At 39.0% G+C, this 17103-nt stretch overlaps 1 protein-coding gene and 1 long non-coding RNA gene across 5 annotated transcripts; one reads left to right on the plus strand and one right to left on the minus strand.

Moving 5' to 3' along the window:
• Window positions 1-63: 63 nt before the first annotated feature.
• Window positions 64-15903, minus strand: LOC144090800 (calcium-binding protein 1-like). Of its 4 annotated transcripts, none has more exons than XM_077622608.1 (8): window positions 7600-8008; window positions 5287-5454; window positions 3038-3068; window positions 2812-2955; window positions 2580-2689; window positions 2386-2463; window positions 2123-2195; window positions 64-1584 (listed from the first exon to the last, which is right to left on the minus strand). In XM_077622608.1, exons 1-8 carry the CDS (start codon window positions 7639-7641, stop codon window positions 1559-1561), a joined length of 672 nt encoding a protein of 223 aa, XP_077478734.1. In that variant the 5' UTR covers window positions 7642-8008; the 3' UTR covers window positions 64-1558. The 4 variants fall into 4 exon arrangements, with proteins under 4 accessions (XP_077478734.1, XP_077478735.1, XP_077478731.1 ...); XM_077622609.1 differs by having other exon boundaries at window positions 2389-2463; window positions 7600-8005; XM_077622605.1 differs by lacking the exons at window positions 5287-5454; window positions 7600-8008 and adding an exon at window positions 15120-15903.
• LOC144090801 (uncharacterized) lies at window positions 13907-16738 on the plus strand. Its single transcript, XR_013305508.1, has 2 exons — window positions 13907-14245; window positions 14920-16738. It is a non-coding gene; the product is annotated as an uncharacterized LOC144090801 (long non-coding RNA).
• Window positions 16739-17103: the final 365 nt, after the last annotated feature.

The raw sequence follows: 17103 nt of genomic DNA on the forward strand, positions 1-17103 counted from the left end.
CAGAGAAACTTAAAGATGTAGCGTATTTTAGCGGGTTGAGACATAAACAAACACTCATCAAACTCTGCATGTCATAAAAACTTTTATTCTACCATAAAACCTGCTACAAATTGCTTTTGGCATGCATAGGTTTCACACAGTTATGACATGTATGAGAATTCCCTTTAGATCTTCACTTTTCGCCATGCACGTTTATGAAGTCCCTTTTTATTTTGAATGAATGACATTAAATATATGCATACCTTTTTTTTGTATTCAATGTCAAATGATACTTTCTTTGGCTTTCGTGCATAAAGAAACAAACAGCTTCTTTTGTTGTTGTTGATATGTATAGAACACTTCATTTAAATAACAGATTATCTAGCAAACAGAGCCACTTGATGAGCGAGGTCAATTTTCCAAATTACATACATGGACAATATAAAAAAAATTAATTCATTGATGGCGATAGACGTGCAATTTATTAAATGCGGGAGAAATGCTCATGTTTTCAGGGCCGTTGATTTTCATCATTTTGAGTGAACAAACTTTCATTCGACCCACCAATGCAGTCTAAAAGATTTGGACATCTAACGCAGTCAATGGCAGCCAATGTGTCAAATGAGTTCCCTTGAAGGGTTTAAAAAAAGCATAATTCTTCTCGTCCATGTGTGTATTTTGAGGTATTTAAGTTCATATAAATGCATTCAGGGACACAAACTACAATACAATAAATCAGTCTTCCTTTGGGAATGTCATCAAAAAATATACGTGCACAATGATATTAAGAATCAGTATGGAATGTTTAAAATGTCTACACACCCTGTTCAAATGTCATTTTTTTGCGTGTGTGTATATATATATATGTGTATATTATAAACTGTTGAACTTGTGTCAAGAATATTTGCATCAGCACTTCTTAAAATATACAAAAAAAACACAGATTCCACAATATGAGGACTTTTTAAAACCCAGAGGAATGATTTCCTACTACATGGCAGTTCACTACAAACTTAGGACTACAAGACAAACTTACAGCAAAGTGTGTACAATGAGAGCACAATGGGAAAATATCAAAAGTCTGGAGGAGAAATAACAATATGCACAAAAAAACCACAAAGACACAGATATGCCCATATTGCCATATAAGTTAGTTTACTTTCAGCCAATAAGATTTCTCCCCTCTTCATTAGCATTTTATCCGTACCACTCGGGGAGTGGAACACATAACCTATTTAAAAAAAAAAAAAGCAACCCTGAGATAACATCCATAGTTTTATCTAGTAGTTGAGGAAGTTCATATGATCTCATAGGGATGACATCGTCTAAATCGCTACATATTGTATGGTACAGTCAAAGTAATTAACCAAACAAGCATGTTAGCACCAACCATATACCAGGAGAAATTGTGCTTTTTTGTTATATATAAAAAAATGGTTTCTGGTCCAGACATATAGGATGTGTTGAAAGAAACAGCAGGAAAATGGAGTCGTCAGTATTGACTGGTTGCGCTTGCCGGTCTAGTGTTGCAGTTTCGGGGTCAGGGTTGATATGATTTTTCGCTCCATCTCGTCTTAAATCATCGAGACATCATCCGCACAAATTCTGCCAATTAAAAGCCACAGAAGCACAAGTCAATGTTTGAGTTTCCATAACCCCTATGGAGATAATCTGACAGACACGCTTGCTCCGCTCATCCCTTCGAATGTGGGTGCATTTAAAATTTAAGCGCGGTAGGAAGGATCAGAGTGTATATACTTGTATATATACGGTATTCTCACAGGTTTATCTCAGTAAACCAAAATACGGTGGAAAAGGTTAAATTCCAGTAGCCAATCATACAGGCAGAGTGAAATATTTCAAGATTTTTAGTATAGAATACAATAATTGGACCAGCCAATTGCATGCATGCCTTTAGGTGCATCTGTTTTGAATTCAAATGACTATATCATCAGTAGATGTCCAATCCATTTGGAGTGGAAAAACCAATTCAGTGCCCCTCGCCTCTGGCCCAAAGTCAGCTGGGATAGGCTCCAGCACCCCCCACAACCCTAATGAGGATAAAGGGGGTCAGAAAACGAGATGAGATGAGACTGCTGATGTTATACCAGTAGTGTATTAAAATGTATATTGTGTCACATACCTTCAAAATCCACATGTCCATCTCCATTGAGATCTATGTCACGTAATATGTCCTCCAGATCTCTGTGCCCTACCTAATAAAATAAAAAAATATAGAGGTTAAAAAAAGTACATGAACTGTAAATAATGTAGTTTTGACTGATGCTGTCAGAATGATATCCCGGTAGTAACAATGGCTTGGAGACGCAATGCATTATGGCAGCAATTTCAAATATTTGGGCAATCATTATGAGGTAGACCTGATAAAGTGGCCTTTGAAACTAATACCTGCTGTCCTAATAGTTTTTTCATGGCTTCTCTGAGCTCTGCTGTGCTTATTTGACCATCACCGTTGGTGTCAAACTGAAAAAGATGAGATTATCATTTTTAAACGCAAAGGAGAATTGACAGAATGTTGTTGGTGAGGCTGTAAAAATGTGAATGAATTGATGAGTACTACACGGTTGAAATGTCCTCACCTCCTTAAAAGCATCACGTAACTCCTTCACCCCGATCATGTCAGCCGTCTCCGCTAGAAGTTTAGGACCCATGAGCTCAACAAAGTCTTCAAAGTCGACATGTCCACCCACTGTTAGGCAAAAAAAGAAGTTCATGGGTTAAATCAGGCCAGTTGCTATCAAAACAGGTCACTCCTGGGGTAAGCAGGATATTTATCTTATCTTTTAAACAATAACAAATGACTGCACTTACAATTCATGTTTATCTGCTGGCTTAGTTCGATCAGCTCCATCTCCGTAGGCATGTATCCCATCGTCCTCATGCAGTTGCCCAAATCTTTACAGCCGATGAAGCCATCTTTGTCCTTGTCGAACTCCTTGAATGCCTCACGCAACTCTGCCAGCACGTCGTCAGAGGGTAATTATTACGTGATTCTATTTAAACTAGAGGGATATTTGATCTGGGCACTGTCGCTTACCATCCATTTCTTCTGGCCGCAGCTCCCGGTCCTGTAAAGAATCAGGGGGGAGGGTTAGAAGCCCGAAAACTATGCCAGATCACAGCACTCCTCACACAGCATGAGAAGTAAACAGATGAATACATAAGTGAACATGTGCTTCTTCTGGAACTAGATGAAGAGATTCCTGGCAAAATTAAGATCTGCTGCTTGAAAATATATGCATAGAAGATAATGGAAAAGAAATAAAATTTATTTCTACCATTATGTTTTAGTGCTGTATGATATGACAATATATAGTGCTGAAATGATTTTAACTTTTGTTTGACATTTTACATGTTTCTCGTCATTACACCTATCAATATACCTCTTCCTAATATGCAAAATTTGGCCAGCAGATAACGCCCTATTTGCATCTACATGCCACATTAGTACCATCAATCCGCCTGAAGATGGCCCTATCGCCAATCAATGGTAAGCAAACTGGTTGCCCCTGCCAACCATACATTGTTAATGCATGCAAGACAATTGGAAATAGCAACACATGACCCATGCAGAACACAGACAACACAATTAGTTCCTATATCAATGTTAATATGTTATTTATGATATTATGCTAACTTAATGAATAGCAGTCTTTAATGTCAACAAAAAGTAACAAGCATTACTTGAGTAATCAAATATCTTTGCATTCTGTTTACACTGGATTGTTTTAGGTTGCAGCACTTGTTAAACGTCATAATTTTTGAATAATTTTTCACCAACAATTTAAAGATTTATTGTCTTGTGGTCTATCGATATCATAAAATAAAATGTTTTTCACACATAATTATTATATGTATAGAATAATCCAATTTCTAGTTATTTTTAGTCAGTATTTCACAATTTTTTTTCCCAAAATCTTGAGTATTTGTAAATTTAAAGTGACTTGTATTGCCAGACTTGACACTTTCTGTACACATATACTTGTGACAAGTGTGCCTAGGCGAACGAACGTGGTTAGACAACCACCGCTTCCAAAAAGGAACAGCCATCTACAGCTCATCATCGCAGCGATCACTCAGTAGGCAGTCGCGCTCATTTCTCCTGACGGGTATGATTTGTTTAAGAAAGAAAAAAAGGTCTGACGAGGGATGTCACTGCTGCTGAACGACATTGTAAAATAATCGCCGTTCAACTTGCTTTGGCTAGTTTATCCTTAAAAATGACTGAATGACGGTGATAGATGTCCAATCCTGTGTCTCTTTTTAATTTTCTGCTGTGAGGTTAAATGAGTTCATGGACATTTTAATTCAATAAACTGTATCTCAGCAGTGAATCAAATATCAATGCTTCTGTTGTGACTTTTGCTGTTGTCATCTCACACCATCATATCAACAAAAACAAAATATTTAGATTTTTTTAATAAATGGATTAAAAGAACTGGATTAAAAACCCTGAATATCCAGTTTTTTTTAATAGATCTAAAACAATGTTTATTTTCGCTTTATTTATATATTTTTAGATTGTACAAAATTATTTTTGAACTAAAAACACAGAAAAAATGGATTAAAAAATTACAATTATTGATTTAAAAAGGGGAAAAATCAGGAAATGTAATATACATCTATACTTTTCATTTTAATTTGATCCTAAAACAGAAAGTCGGCACTCATGATTTACTTTCCCGGGCCACACAAAATGATGCAGCGGGCCAAATTTGGCCCGCGGGCCGCCACTTTGACACACTTTGGACTACGACGTCCATGAGCATGAGCGCTAAAATTCATTTATTCCAGAGAATAATAATATAGCAGAAGAAAGGCTACCACCTGTTTTCATTTAGGGTGTTGCAAATTCAAATGTTCCACCCCCCGGTGTGATGCCTCAATAAGATAATATGAATATTTAGTTTTGCTGTCTCTAAGGTGTCCTTGAACGCACTTTCAACCCAGTCTGTGATGCTGATATGCCTGCCTTGACATTGTTTTGATAGTGTGTATTAAATATGCATCAGTATCGAGTTTAAATAACAAGACAATACTATGTGATTTTAACATGACGATACACAATGAGAAAAATCTGATTTATGAACACTGCAGTAGGGCTCTGTATTGGAATAACTTAACTATACGTATATCCCATATTAACTTCACTAAAGAGAAATCAGATTTTCATATTTCTAGGTCACACTTATGTTTGTGCTAAGGTGGCGACATGATGTCGAGTAAGCGTTGGCGTGCTTATCTCTCAGCATGCGTGCAGATGCGAGAAATTCTGGACTTACGTACAGCCTGCCGGTTCTCGGCGAAGCCCTTGCGCAGAAAGATACACGCGGGCCCCAATACGTTGTGCATGTTGGCGCCGTTCTGGGCCAGGGCCACTAGTGGCTCCAAATGGGCCCCCCCTGATCCCCCCTCCTCACAGGACTGCACCGCTTTGTATTTCTTCTTCTGGTCCTGGCGAAATCAGTCAAGGAGCGGCTTGGTAAATAAATATGAGAGATTTTAAGGCGCTGGGTCGAGGGGAAGGAGGGAGGGATGTGGTCAGGTCATTCAGTCATTTGCCAAGTAGGAGTCAGTCACGGTGGAACGTGAATGTAAACCCTAAATCTAAAATGCAAAAGTACATCCAATACATAGGTTGCCATTGACAATGACAGATGTCCATACCTGTCAACCTCTGCCGATAACTGCCCTTATAAATGATTATGATTCCCCTTACAAACCCCCAAAAAACCTTACAAACACCGTACGAGTCGTACGGTGTTTGTAAGGTTTTTTGGGGGTTTGTAAGGGGAATCATAATCATTTATAAGGGCAGTTATCGGCAGAGGTTGACAGGTATGGATGTCCAATGTTGAATATTGCTTTCTCCTTTTCCATTTTTAAAATGGCAGCCAAAAAGAGACCTCTCTGAGACACTTCCCCTTCCTTTTTTTGTGTTAAAAAGCACAATTCTTGACCTAAAAGATGCTTCTGAAACTCACAGGCAGTTCAGAAGACGCCTTTTATGTGCAGCCAGCCTTTTATTTATAATCACCAATTAAGCTCATCAAGCCGAGGGCGAAAGAGGCTCCCGTGCAAAGTCGGCCCAATTACAGAGCAAGCTACAGGTTAATTAAAAGCAGGCGGTTCCTTGCTAGCGTCGGATGCAAGCCAAGCGTAGCCATAAAAAGACTGAAAATAGAATGTGACATCACCGATCACATCTTCAGATAGTGTGACTGTCACAGTGAATTACCAAGAGATCGCCGCCTGCATCTTTGCACAAGTATACAAATATGAAAGCACGTATACAAAATATATACTGTCCACCTCTTAAAATGACCTTCTCATTCCATCTGCTACCATGTCAGCCCAAATGCAGCCACTTTGTGCATTTTCTGCAATAGCCAAGCATGGAGTGGGGGGATCCATGCCCACTGGCTAATTTAAGCAAGTGATGCATGGCGCAGGGCTGTTTGCGGATACATCGTGCCAGAAAATTACTACCAAGCCACACGCGGACAGTTATATAACAAAAAAAAAGCATAACAAAAGAATAAATAAAATAATGAATAAAAATCTGGATAAAAAGGCACAGGTAAGAAGTCATCCAATGTGGCACAATTGCTTGAATTGTTTTGTTTGTTGGTTTTTGAAATTGTCTAATTGACCACTTTTAGAGTGATACAATTTTATTGAAATAGTGAATCAGCTTTCCTTCAATGCTTTGACTCAAACTGATGCAAAACACCCAACGTTGAACTTTTATGACTTTTGTTTTTTCTTTTCATTCATTCGTTCTTTTTTATTTTAGTTGCTTGTAACTGCAATTTAGCAGAATGTTTTATAGATTGACTTAACTTCTTAAGTTTTGCAAATGTTCAAGTGGTATTTGGACCCAAAAGGTTACCAGATGGTTTGAAATGTTATCATTTTATGTGCCAAAATCGACATCTGACAAGAAATAGTAAAGTTTTTTTGCCTATCATTGACAATGGCAGCGAGTGAGTTAAACTATATACATATAAGAAAAATCAACTTCCATGACATTGGACATATCTATATTTATTATATTTTTCGTGAATATAATATTTTTTTAAAGTATTCCTTCAAATCAATCTCAAAATCTCAACATTTAAACTTAGGGTAAAACTATATATAAAATAATAATTTTCTAACAATATTGATTAATATTTGTATTAATGATAATGTTTTTAAGTTTAAAAACCTTTCTTTCAGATTTAGAAAGGATGATATTCCATTTCCATGATATTATTCCAGTATGAAGTACATTGGACTTTGGAAGTTCCAAATGTAGTGAGAAAACCCTGTTTCTTGCCTGGTGAGGTGTCATTTATCCATTAGATGCCTTAAAGGCACATTAACCAAGTCTCCACAATTCTGAAACACTGAAGCCACTATTTAAAAAGAAAAAAATGACATCAAAAACCAAATCCAATCCTTTGACAGTTCTCCCCCAAAGCCAAGACGACGTGCAAGTCAAAGTCAGACAAAGTCCAGTCGCTCCAGGTGCAGTCGGGTCACCTTCGAGGTCGCCGGAGGTGGAGTCGGGGTGATCGAACATGCAAAAAACGCCGGGCGAGAACGCGGGCTTACCTTCTTGTTGAAAATTTTGAGCGACTTTACAGAGTTGCCCATCCTAAAAAGTCCCAAAAGGCCACGTTCTGACCTTATGTTTTCCCCCTAAGTATGTGTGACGGGGGCGCGTGCATGTGCATCCGCGTACGTCTCCTGGCATGCATCGGAATGGGGAGTGATTGGAAAAGGGTAGAAGGTCTCACGGGCTCATTGACTGACGGAAGAGGACATTTGGGGAGAAACGGAGAAGGGAAGGGATGTGAACGAGGGGGAGGAGGGCCCACGAGTAAGACAAAGGAGAGCAAAATGACGGATGGGAAGAACACGGGGACGAGTGAAGAGATGCGAGCGGCGGGAGCGGAAAAGACGGCTTAATGGTTCCATCCTCTCTCCGACCGTCTTTGCATCCCTCCCCTAACCCGGTCTCCTTCCCTCACTCGCTCTTACTTTCTCTCCTTTCTCCTCCCCCCTCTCTCCCTCTCTCTCTTTTTCCTCACTCTTCTACGCTTTCCCCCAAAATCTATGCAAATTCCACAGAAGAGACTCTTCTGGACAAGCGTATTACCTTGCCAGGAGCAAGACGCCGCAGAGGCTAATCCAAAAGCAACGGATACATACAAGCGCACACACTAGTGAAGCTCTCCATCTAAAAATAAACCAATCTCCTGCTCCTTCTCCCCAGGATTCATCCATCCGTCCATCATCCATGCAAACATACACAACAAAGTCATTTTAAGCTAGAAGGGCTTGGATTTAGGCCCAAACGTGCACAAAACCAGCTGCAGCTGCTCCGAGTGTAAACATACGCAACAGAGATGGCAATAGATGTCCAATCCATTTGAACCGGGAGGGATGGCAGCTCCGGTTCAAGTGGATTGGATGTCTCCTGGTGATGAACTCCTTTGAATTAACAGTTATATGTCTCTGAAAATGCTGAATTAAATATGCAGCAGAGCCCACATTTGAATTGTAAAAAAGTTCATTTAATCAAAGCTGCAACAATCGTAATTAAATCCCAATTAGCGGTGTAGCCCAAATAGTTTCAGGGGGTGGCGTACTCTAGACATTTCAAGTATTTGCGGAAGACAACAAGCATGATTATAAAAATGCAAATCCAAAGAAACAGCATAACTTCACCAAGAGCAAAGATTTGAACATAAAAACTGTGATAAGGGTGGGCTCACCTTTTGAAGCTTGATTTTTGCCGAGCTTGCACTTTATATTTGAGGCATGACTAAATATCTTCATGGTTAAAATACATTCCAAGCCAACTGCTGAAGACTGACATCTGCTGCAGTCAACTCCAATCCAAAGTCAACATCTTTACAGTATGAAAAAAATGTAGCTGTCTTAATGCTAAAACACGAAGGGGCTACAGCAGGGGTGGGCAAACTAATTCACAAAGGGCCGCAGTGGGTGCGGGTTTTCATTCCAACCCATAAAGAGGACACCTTTTCACCAATCTGGTGTCCTACAAGTGCAATCAGAGGATTGCAGTCAGGTGCTTCTTGTTTTCTGTAGAAATCTCATTGGTTAAACTCTCTGTGCTGGACCGGTTGGAACAAAAACCTGCACCCACGATGGCCCTCGAGTACCAGTTTGACCACCCTTGGGCTACACAATACACAAGCATCGACCATTTTACATTATGATCATCTTACATTCAATTGTGCTTGATAAATCATAAAATTACTTAATGGGATTCCCGTCTAATTGAAAGGGGCAATGTTGACTTGAGATATGCATGTTTTTACCTACACGTTAATGTCACAAGTCGAGGCACCATCGTATTTACTTTTCATGTTTATTTTCTGCTAATGTGTTTGCAATTCATTTTAACACTCAAGACATTTTGACTGGCTCTGCCATTCAATGCAATATTGTTCATTGGGCTCGTGCATGTGTGTGTGTGTGTGTGTTGCTCACTGGATGATTCATACAGCCTCGCACCGCAGGCTCATTGTGAACTTCAGAACTCATTGGACATCACACACACGAGCCGTCAGATTCCATCAAGTCATGGCAATGCATGTGTGCGTGTGTGTGTGTGTGTGTGTGTTTGTGTGCAACTTCAATTCCATGGTTTTTCCTCCCCTTTCACGTCCTTGTCTTACTATCATTTACATAACTCTGTATCAATGCGTTCAGTATATATTTTTTTAACATACGTAACCTCAATGAAACAGGAGGCTTAATAGGATTTGTTACCTGAGAGTAGAACATATGATGAAATTCAATTTGAATTAAAATGAAATTCAAGCTAAAAAAAAACTACGAAAGTGACCAGAAATTAAAGTTAAAATTGAATTCAATCCAAAAACTATTATTATCATATTTTTGAGGGTATTTATTTTCAATTAGACATAGTAAATAGAACAATAGTACTGCTATACGCAATGAGGTAGGTAGCATGGCATGAAGTGATCTTTTTTTAAGGCATTGGTTTATTGCCTTGAGAGGGCACAAGTGGATAAGCCATACTGTAAATTGAGTTATTTCAATTCCAATATGCCTCTGCAAATGTAGCCAGTTGAAAGCAATGACCATGAGACGCTCATGAATGCATGTGGGCATCGGCCTCCTCATCTTTATCCAAGCCAACAATTGTTGCTATGACATCACCAGGCACATAAAGGGCAAAATTCCCTCCAATTGGCCTCATGTGTCGTCTCATTTTCTGCCTTCCGCATTCCGCATAAATATTTAGCATCATTCGTAATCACGTGCAGTCGGGCGTTTCACGGATTAATTCTCATGTGAGGGGGAAAAAAAGGAGGATTGGCGCCAAGTGAGAATTTTTGTGTGCCAAGCGCGGATACAAAAATATCCACGGGCTTCTAAAAATAGAACCTGACACTCGAGACATATGCTGTGCTCGCTGTGCTGATTCACGCCACTTTTCTTTACATCAACACACAACACCCAGCTCCGTCTATTGTGGTGTTCTAACACCTCACAAAAATGATCATCAAGAATGTGAATCTCCAATTTCAAAATGCTATGATATCAATTATTCAGAGAACTATATTAAAATAATTGATTTGATTGGATCTTGACTTAACCAAATGAGCTTTCGAGCTGGATCGATGCACTCTAGACATCATACTTTTAAAAAAACAAACAAACACAGATATAGTATCCATTAATACATCCATGTCGATGGCAGTTATCGTGGTTAAAACGGCATTTTATGTCTCCATCTCTAGCAAATGAGCAATTCTGTGAGGTCCTTGACCCATCTGCACAGTCACATGAGGCCATCTTTGTCAATCCATTGCTTCCAGGACTTTTATCCCAAATGAATTGGACATTTATTGCTGTCAAACACAGGCAATGTATTAAATCATTCAAGTCTTTGCAGCAATAGGAAGGTTGTTAGTGTATTTCCATAGTTTTAGTTTTGCCAGTGGTCATGAATTGACGTGACGATGCTGACGATGTAAGAAATGTTGATTTTTAAAGCAACTCTGGATTGTCGATCATCGTTAAAGGCAGTCAATCTGTTAAAACGAATCAGACATAATTGCTCTCAATGTTGGTGAATGATTTAAAGACAAATGGCTTAAACAGCTAAAATCATTAAAATATATGATTCTTTTTCATCAGTAAATATTCATCTTTTGTGAATTTTGAATTGAATTGAACACTTTTGTTGTCATTATACAAGTGTAATGTGATTTAAACCTTCACCATGAAATGCACAAATAACAACAACAACAAACAAACAAAGAAATAAATTGCTCTCTGTAATAGGGGCGAGCGAGCAAGACAAATGCATCTGGCGTCCTCTTCTGGTAAATATGTCAAACACATGCTACTAGACTTATTTTCTTGCTTGAATTTTGGCCAATATGATATTTTTTTTCCTTGATAAAAACTGATGTCTCCTTTAAATACAATATATATTTGTGACAAATTTACTTCTATTTGAGATTTTGTAGTCTTTTTGTTCAGAAAGACCATCAAAGGCTCAGAGTTCATAGCATTATAAATTTTATAAAGTTTGATTCACATGCAGAGAATATATTTTATGCATTTATCTAATCATATAAAATATTTTAGGGTTTCAATATAGAATAATATACTCTTTTTTTACTGTATTTTTAATCATTGGGTATTTTATGACATTATTCTATCATTGCTACTACCGATCGTATTCTTTTGATTTTTTTATGACTAATGAAATGATAAATCATGATTAAATACATACTAGTGCAGCTCCAATCGTAATGTTTTCATGCAAATGTACCATCGTTTGAGAGCGTTTGAACATTCAAGCACATTTCCCAATATTTCCAAATAGTGAAGCAAAATAAACCCATTTTGTCGTTCACTTTTGAATGACATTGGATGTTCAAAACACATTTGGAAAAATATGCCCTGATTTCTATTGAATTGAATCCCTTGCATTTGAATGAAAGCCCCCATGAAGAGCTCCCCCTTTTTTTCCCTTTAGAGCAGAGAACACAAACACACAAAAAAAACTGCGCCGCCTCCAGTCTTTGAAATTCAGGTCTTGATGCTCTATTTTTAGCCTCTCCTCCCTCCACTGGCTGCTCTCGGTTGGCCTCGTATGTATGCATGCAGATCTTGGTGTTATGTAACAAATTATTTCATGAAAAGAAAGTTTGTTGCAGTGCATCGCATCACCCTGTCGTGTTCACTTTACAGGAGATCTGGACATGAGTGGGAATCTACTTTGAATTAAGGTCGACGCACGGACAGTCAAGTTAACTGTTGACACTTGTAATGTCAGCTCAGAACTTTCTAAAAGTTGTAAGCACAGTATCATTGTGTCTTTATTGTGCTCCTTACACACACGCTATTTATACTAGTATGTACACTAACTACTAGTACTATAAATATGCACATTAAGTCAGCCTGAAAAAGGTATTTTCTTTAGTAGCTCGTTTGTTAATGTGCCATTAAAATAATAGAATGGGTTGAATAATTTGTGAGTGTTAACATGTTAACTCTCATAGGCTTAGTTACATCTACATGAATACTTTTCTATTCTCAAATTCAGGTCATGTAAACACACAATGAAGACAGCCTCTTTTTTTGTAAAGCACATTCTCCATTCACAGGGAATTTGGGGCTTTTGAGTATAGGAAATAACTGTTGCTGTCTAATATTTGGAGAAGAAACCCAGGAATTCATCAGACTGAGTAAAATATTTGATTCATGGCATGCTGAATTTAATGTTAGCACATCAATTTATTGTTAGCACACTCATAACGAGGACCTTAAGAAAACTAACTTTTTGCTAATAAAACAGCCATAGGAAGATATAACGTTCAATGATATTCGGTTGGTACTTAAATGGAAGATTGATCAGCGGTCGCTATTGGGATGGAGTTTACGAAAGATCAATTTGCAACAGGAATATGTCAAATGATGGACATATGCATGTTAACAAAATTCCAAATGAAATACTAATAAAAACAACAGACCTTTGACCGCTCAAGTAGTCATTGTCTCTTGACTTGGTGTTACATTCTGTAAAGATTTCTTCCATTCATTATTATATACCAAAAATCATTAATTGCTGTATTTTTTTCAATTGTGTTTTTGATTTTTCTTGTTGTTTCTATATTTATGGATCCCCATGTGCTTTCACAAAATTAACTACACTAGTCCTTACTATACTACATACATTCTTAACCTAATAAGAGGTACTGGTAATATAAACATCATCATATTCCTCTTTGAGTAGATTAAAAATGCAACTAATGTGCCAATTCTCGCTGGTTACGCGAATATTTCTGCATGAACCTCGGAGACTGATTGAAGCTCTGGCCTGAATTGAGTGCTTCGCGAGATGAGTTATTTCTGGAACACATTAGTGAGCACGGAGGTAATTGTCTCTTCTACAGTTTTTTTCTTTTTTTAAATCATCCACCCAGAAGGCGGCGGATTGGAAGAAAATGGATAGATTTTGGAAAGCAATCAGACAGCAAGGGCACTAAGGGGGCTTCATACAAAGAACATGTTGAAAGGTCAGAGAAGGAAAAGATCTTAAACCAAACGTCAAAGTGATGGAAGAAATGCTCAAAAGGAGCCTTGAATTGGCGAAACACGACGCAACATTATTTTTTAGAGCATTTCAAGCTAAGATGTCATCATGTTTAGGCATTTCATTTTGGTTGGTAATTTGAAAAGGTTGTATTTCAGGACTGAATTGTTTTCACGCTTCCCCCTCCCAGCTGTTTTGGGGGATGTTTCTTTAAATGATGCTCCCTTGCTAATTTCCTCACTATCCCCAATGGACATTTTGATTTTTTTCCCCTCACTGCCTCGCTGTATTATCCTTTTCCAGGCAGCTTTTAGAGCATTTAGGAAAATGTAAAAGGTGACCACACAGGATGGGTAGATGAACAGAATTTTTTCATAGATCTTTTTGGAATCTGATTAATATTTTTACCAGGTTATCTAAAATTCAAACATTTTCCTTAACCATTGATCTCATTTGGAAGACTCTTTAAATCCTATGTCAGATAACGAGATTTCCTTAAGGATGTAGCTTGGAGATTTGAGCTTTAAGGAAGATCCATTTTTTAACCAACTATTCTATTTTCATTCTTATATTATACATGACCATTTTTTCCCTTTTTCTTAAAGGAATAACCAAAAAGGCTGTCATCGATGAATGAAATTACAGATGGTGGGTATGAAAGTGTGCAGTTTTCTATAGGTCGGCTTATCGCGCTATGTTGATAACACCAAAACGTACGGATATAGCAATCATATGGCAAATATGACAAGACCATTTCTACTGATTAGTGTACTCAGCTTCTTAATTTAAGTTTAAGCATTTTGGAAAGAGTGGATGGAAGTACTTGACAAAAACTGAGATTGGAACCCCGCATCGATCGACTGTGAGACCGGCATGCAGACCACGAACCCACTACCCAATGAAACCAACTATTAACACCTGCAGGCTTTTAGAATGATCAATAAAACTAACATGCATGTTTTATGTGGTGTGTAAAATGCTCTGGGATTGAACCCAGAATCTCCCAATTTAATGGCAGGCATGATAACGACTTGTGCTGACTTAAGCCTCGACGGGGGTCTCAAAAGATAGAAATAATTTTGATGAAAATGATTGAATAATTAGAGAATCTGGGGGTTAATTAGTAAAAAAAGAATAAAAATTAACATTTAAAAAATAATCAATATAATTGAAAATAACATTAAAAAAAAAATCAATAACTGCAAATAACATTTAAAAAAATAATCAATAATTGCAAATAACATTTAAAATGTTTAAAAAATAAATTAATTATAATTAAGTATGGTCCTTGTCTATTTTACTCTTTTTTTTACCTCCCATAGCTGCCATTGACGCCAAGAGAAGTCCAATCCATTTCAACTGGGAATGCTTTCAATATGAATTTCCCTTTTTTCACTAACTAAGACAACACATACTGACTCAGTCAAGATAATGAAAACTTTTGGGCAGATGTTTGCAGTATTTCTTTGGGTTAGGTGAGCAAAAAACAACTAGAATGCGAAATAAAAAGTACTATACTTACTTGTCCAAAGACAGACTTGACGATGGGGTGCAAGCTTGCATCATAGTCCGAAACGGTGCTCAACCTCTTGGACCTCCGACCGGTAGCGGGCCGACTCGTAGCCGGACCGGCGGCGTCCAAGCTCAGGCTGGAGGCGGAACCGCTCGCCTTCTTCCCGCTGGTCTCGAACAAGGAGTCCGCTTCATCTTTGCCCCTAGCCGCGGATCCCTTGGCGACCCCCGCGGACGGCTTGGACCTGACGGATTTGGGGCGCGTTTTGCGCTTGACGTCCTCCTCGGCGCCCTTCTCTGCGTGCCCGGGGCGGCACAGGGGTCTCCTGGCGCTCGCCTCCTCCATCCGGCCGGCGTGGACTCCTTCCCGGCCGCGCTGGTTCCGCGGAGTGCCTTCCGATTGCCTGCTTCTACGCTAAAAAGCCCCCTTTGGGCAACGATGAGCTCATGGTTCCCCCTTACCCAGACCTCGTGGAGGATGCTGCGGGTGCGCGGAGAGCATCATCCAGGTCCGCAGAAGTCGGGTGGAGGTCCGGGGCAGCTGCCACCTGCTGGGAAGAATGTCAAAGGAACTGTTCCCTCACACTTTGTCCAAGTTGGAATGGGAGAGCACACAGTGTCCACGATGCAAGTTCACCCACCAAAGAGACCCCGTCGTGCACGTCACCGCGGATTAACACGCGCGTAATTTGTCACAAGAGTGAAGAAGAATCCCGCTGCTGCAGTTTTTAGCGCAGTGGGAGGATGCTATCAGTCCTCCACTGTGAGAAGGATTTCAGCACTTTTCACTTGTGCAATATATATATAGAAACAGTGCGAGAACATTGCATGATGTCTTGGTGAAGATCATCTTTCTGGTTTGGCTGTTTTAGATAGTAAGTCAAGATTGAAGTGAGCGGTCGCTGCAGTGGACATCTATTCAAAAGGTGACGATTTGGACCACCGGTGTCAAACTTGCGGCCCGAGGGCTGTCGCATCACTTTGTGAGGGAGGGGCACAAAAGTAAATCCACCCAGCCAAATTCAGGCAGCACAATGTTTTATTGGCCTGTTGCACCAGATACTATCACACTGTGCATTGAAATAGTTTGCTATATATTCACATATATAAATAAAAATGTAATCATACGGAACACATTTGCTTAGTTCACATTGTTCTAACAAGGCAGTCGGGCTGGCAGTTACGTTCGGCGCAAAAGGTGCCCTTTTTCCGCCCTGGGCAATTGCCCACCCCAAATTGTCTGTGCACGCCTCTCACTGTGGTGCTATGAACGACGACTGAAACGGACTTCAAGATGATAGCAGATGTATGATAGATATATGATAGACACCAATACATCCATAAAAGAAACAGAAAGGGCTTAATAATATAAAAAATATCCTAATAAATCTTTTTTTTTCTTCGCTCAGACTTTTGCAGGCTGCTAGTTTTCTATTATTTTGTTGCCGTGCGCCCATTGTTTTTTTGTTAACATATACTAGCTAGCACACCACGAAAAAGCTAGAAAGGATCCCTGTTTACTTTGATTTGTTTTGTACTTTGTGCTTTTGCTATGTTGTTCTGTCTAATCACCCTCTTGCTACTGCCACAATGAAATTTCCCGAATACGGAATGAACAAAGTTATCCAATCCAATCCAATCCAATTCTGGTTGTAATGTCACAATTGTAATTGCCAAAATATGGCCCATCGCAAAGTAGCCAGTTTGTTTACAACGATGCAAATCTTCGGTCACAGAACTGTTGACATTCAATATTTATTCTACACATTCTTACAGCATTGGAAACCATTAAGAATCTTTGCGTCATGTTTCTCTCCCCCATTTTAGAACATTTTGGAAAAAGCTCCAAGGAACATGCTAAAACCTACGGTTGCCGACCCCCAATGAAATGATGTCAAGTGCGAGCAAAGTGTGCCTTTTTTTGCTACTAAACATGAGCACATTTGCCAAGGAGCATTGCATGAGGATGAGCCATGTTTACACCCGGGGTCGTG

The sequence above is a fragment of the Stigmatopora argus genome, chromosome 16, assembly GCF_051989625.1.
Source record: "Stigmatopora argus isolate UIUO_Sarg chromosome 16, RoL_Sarg_1.0, whole genome shotgun sequence".
In the NCBI taxonomy this organism is placed as follows: Eukaryota; Metazoa; Chordata; class Actinopteri; order Syngnathiformes; family Syngnathidae; genus Stigmatopora; species Stigmatopora argus.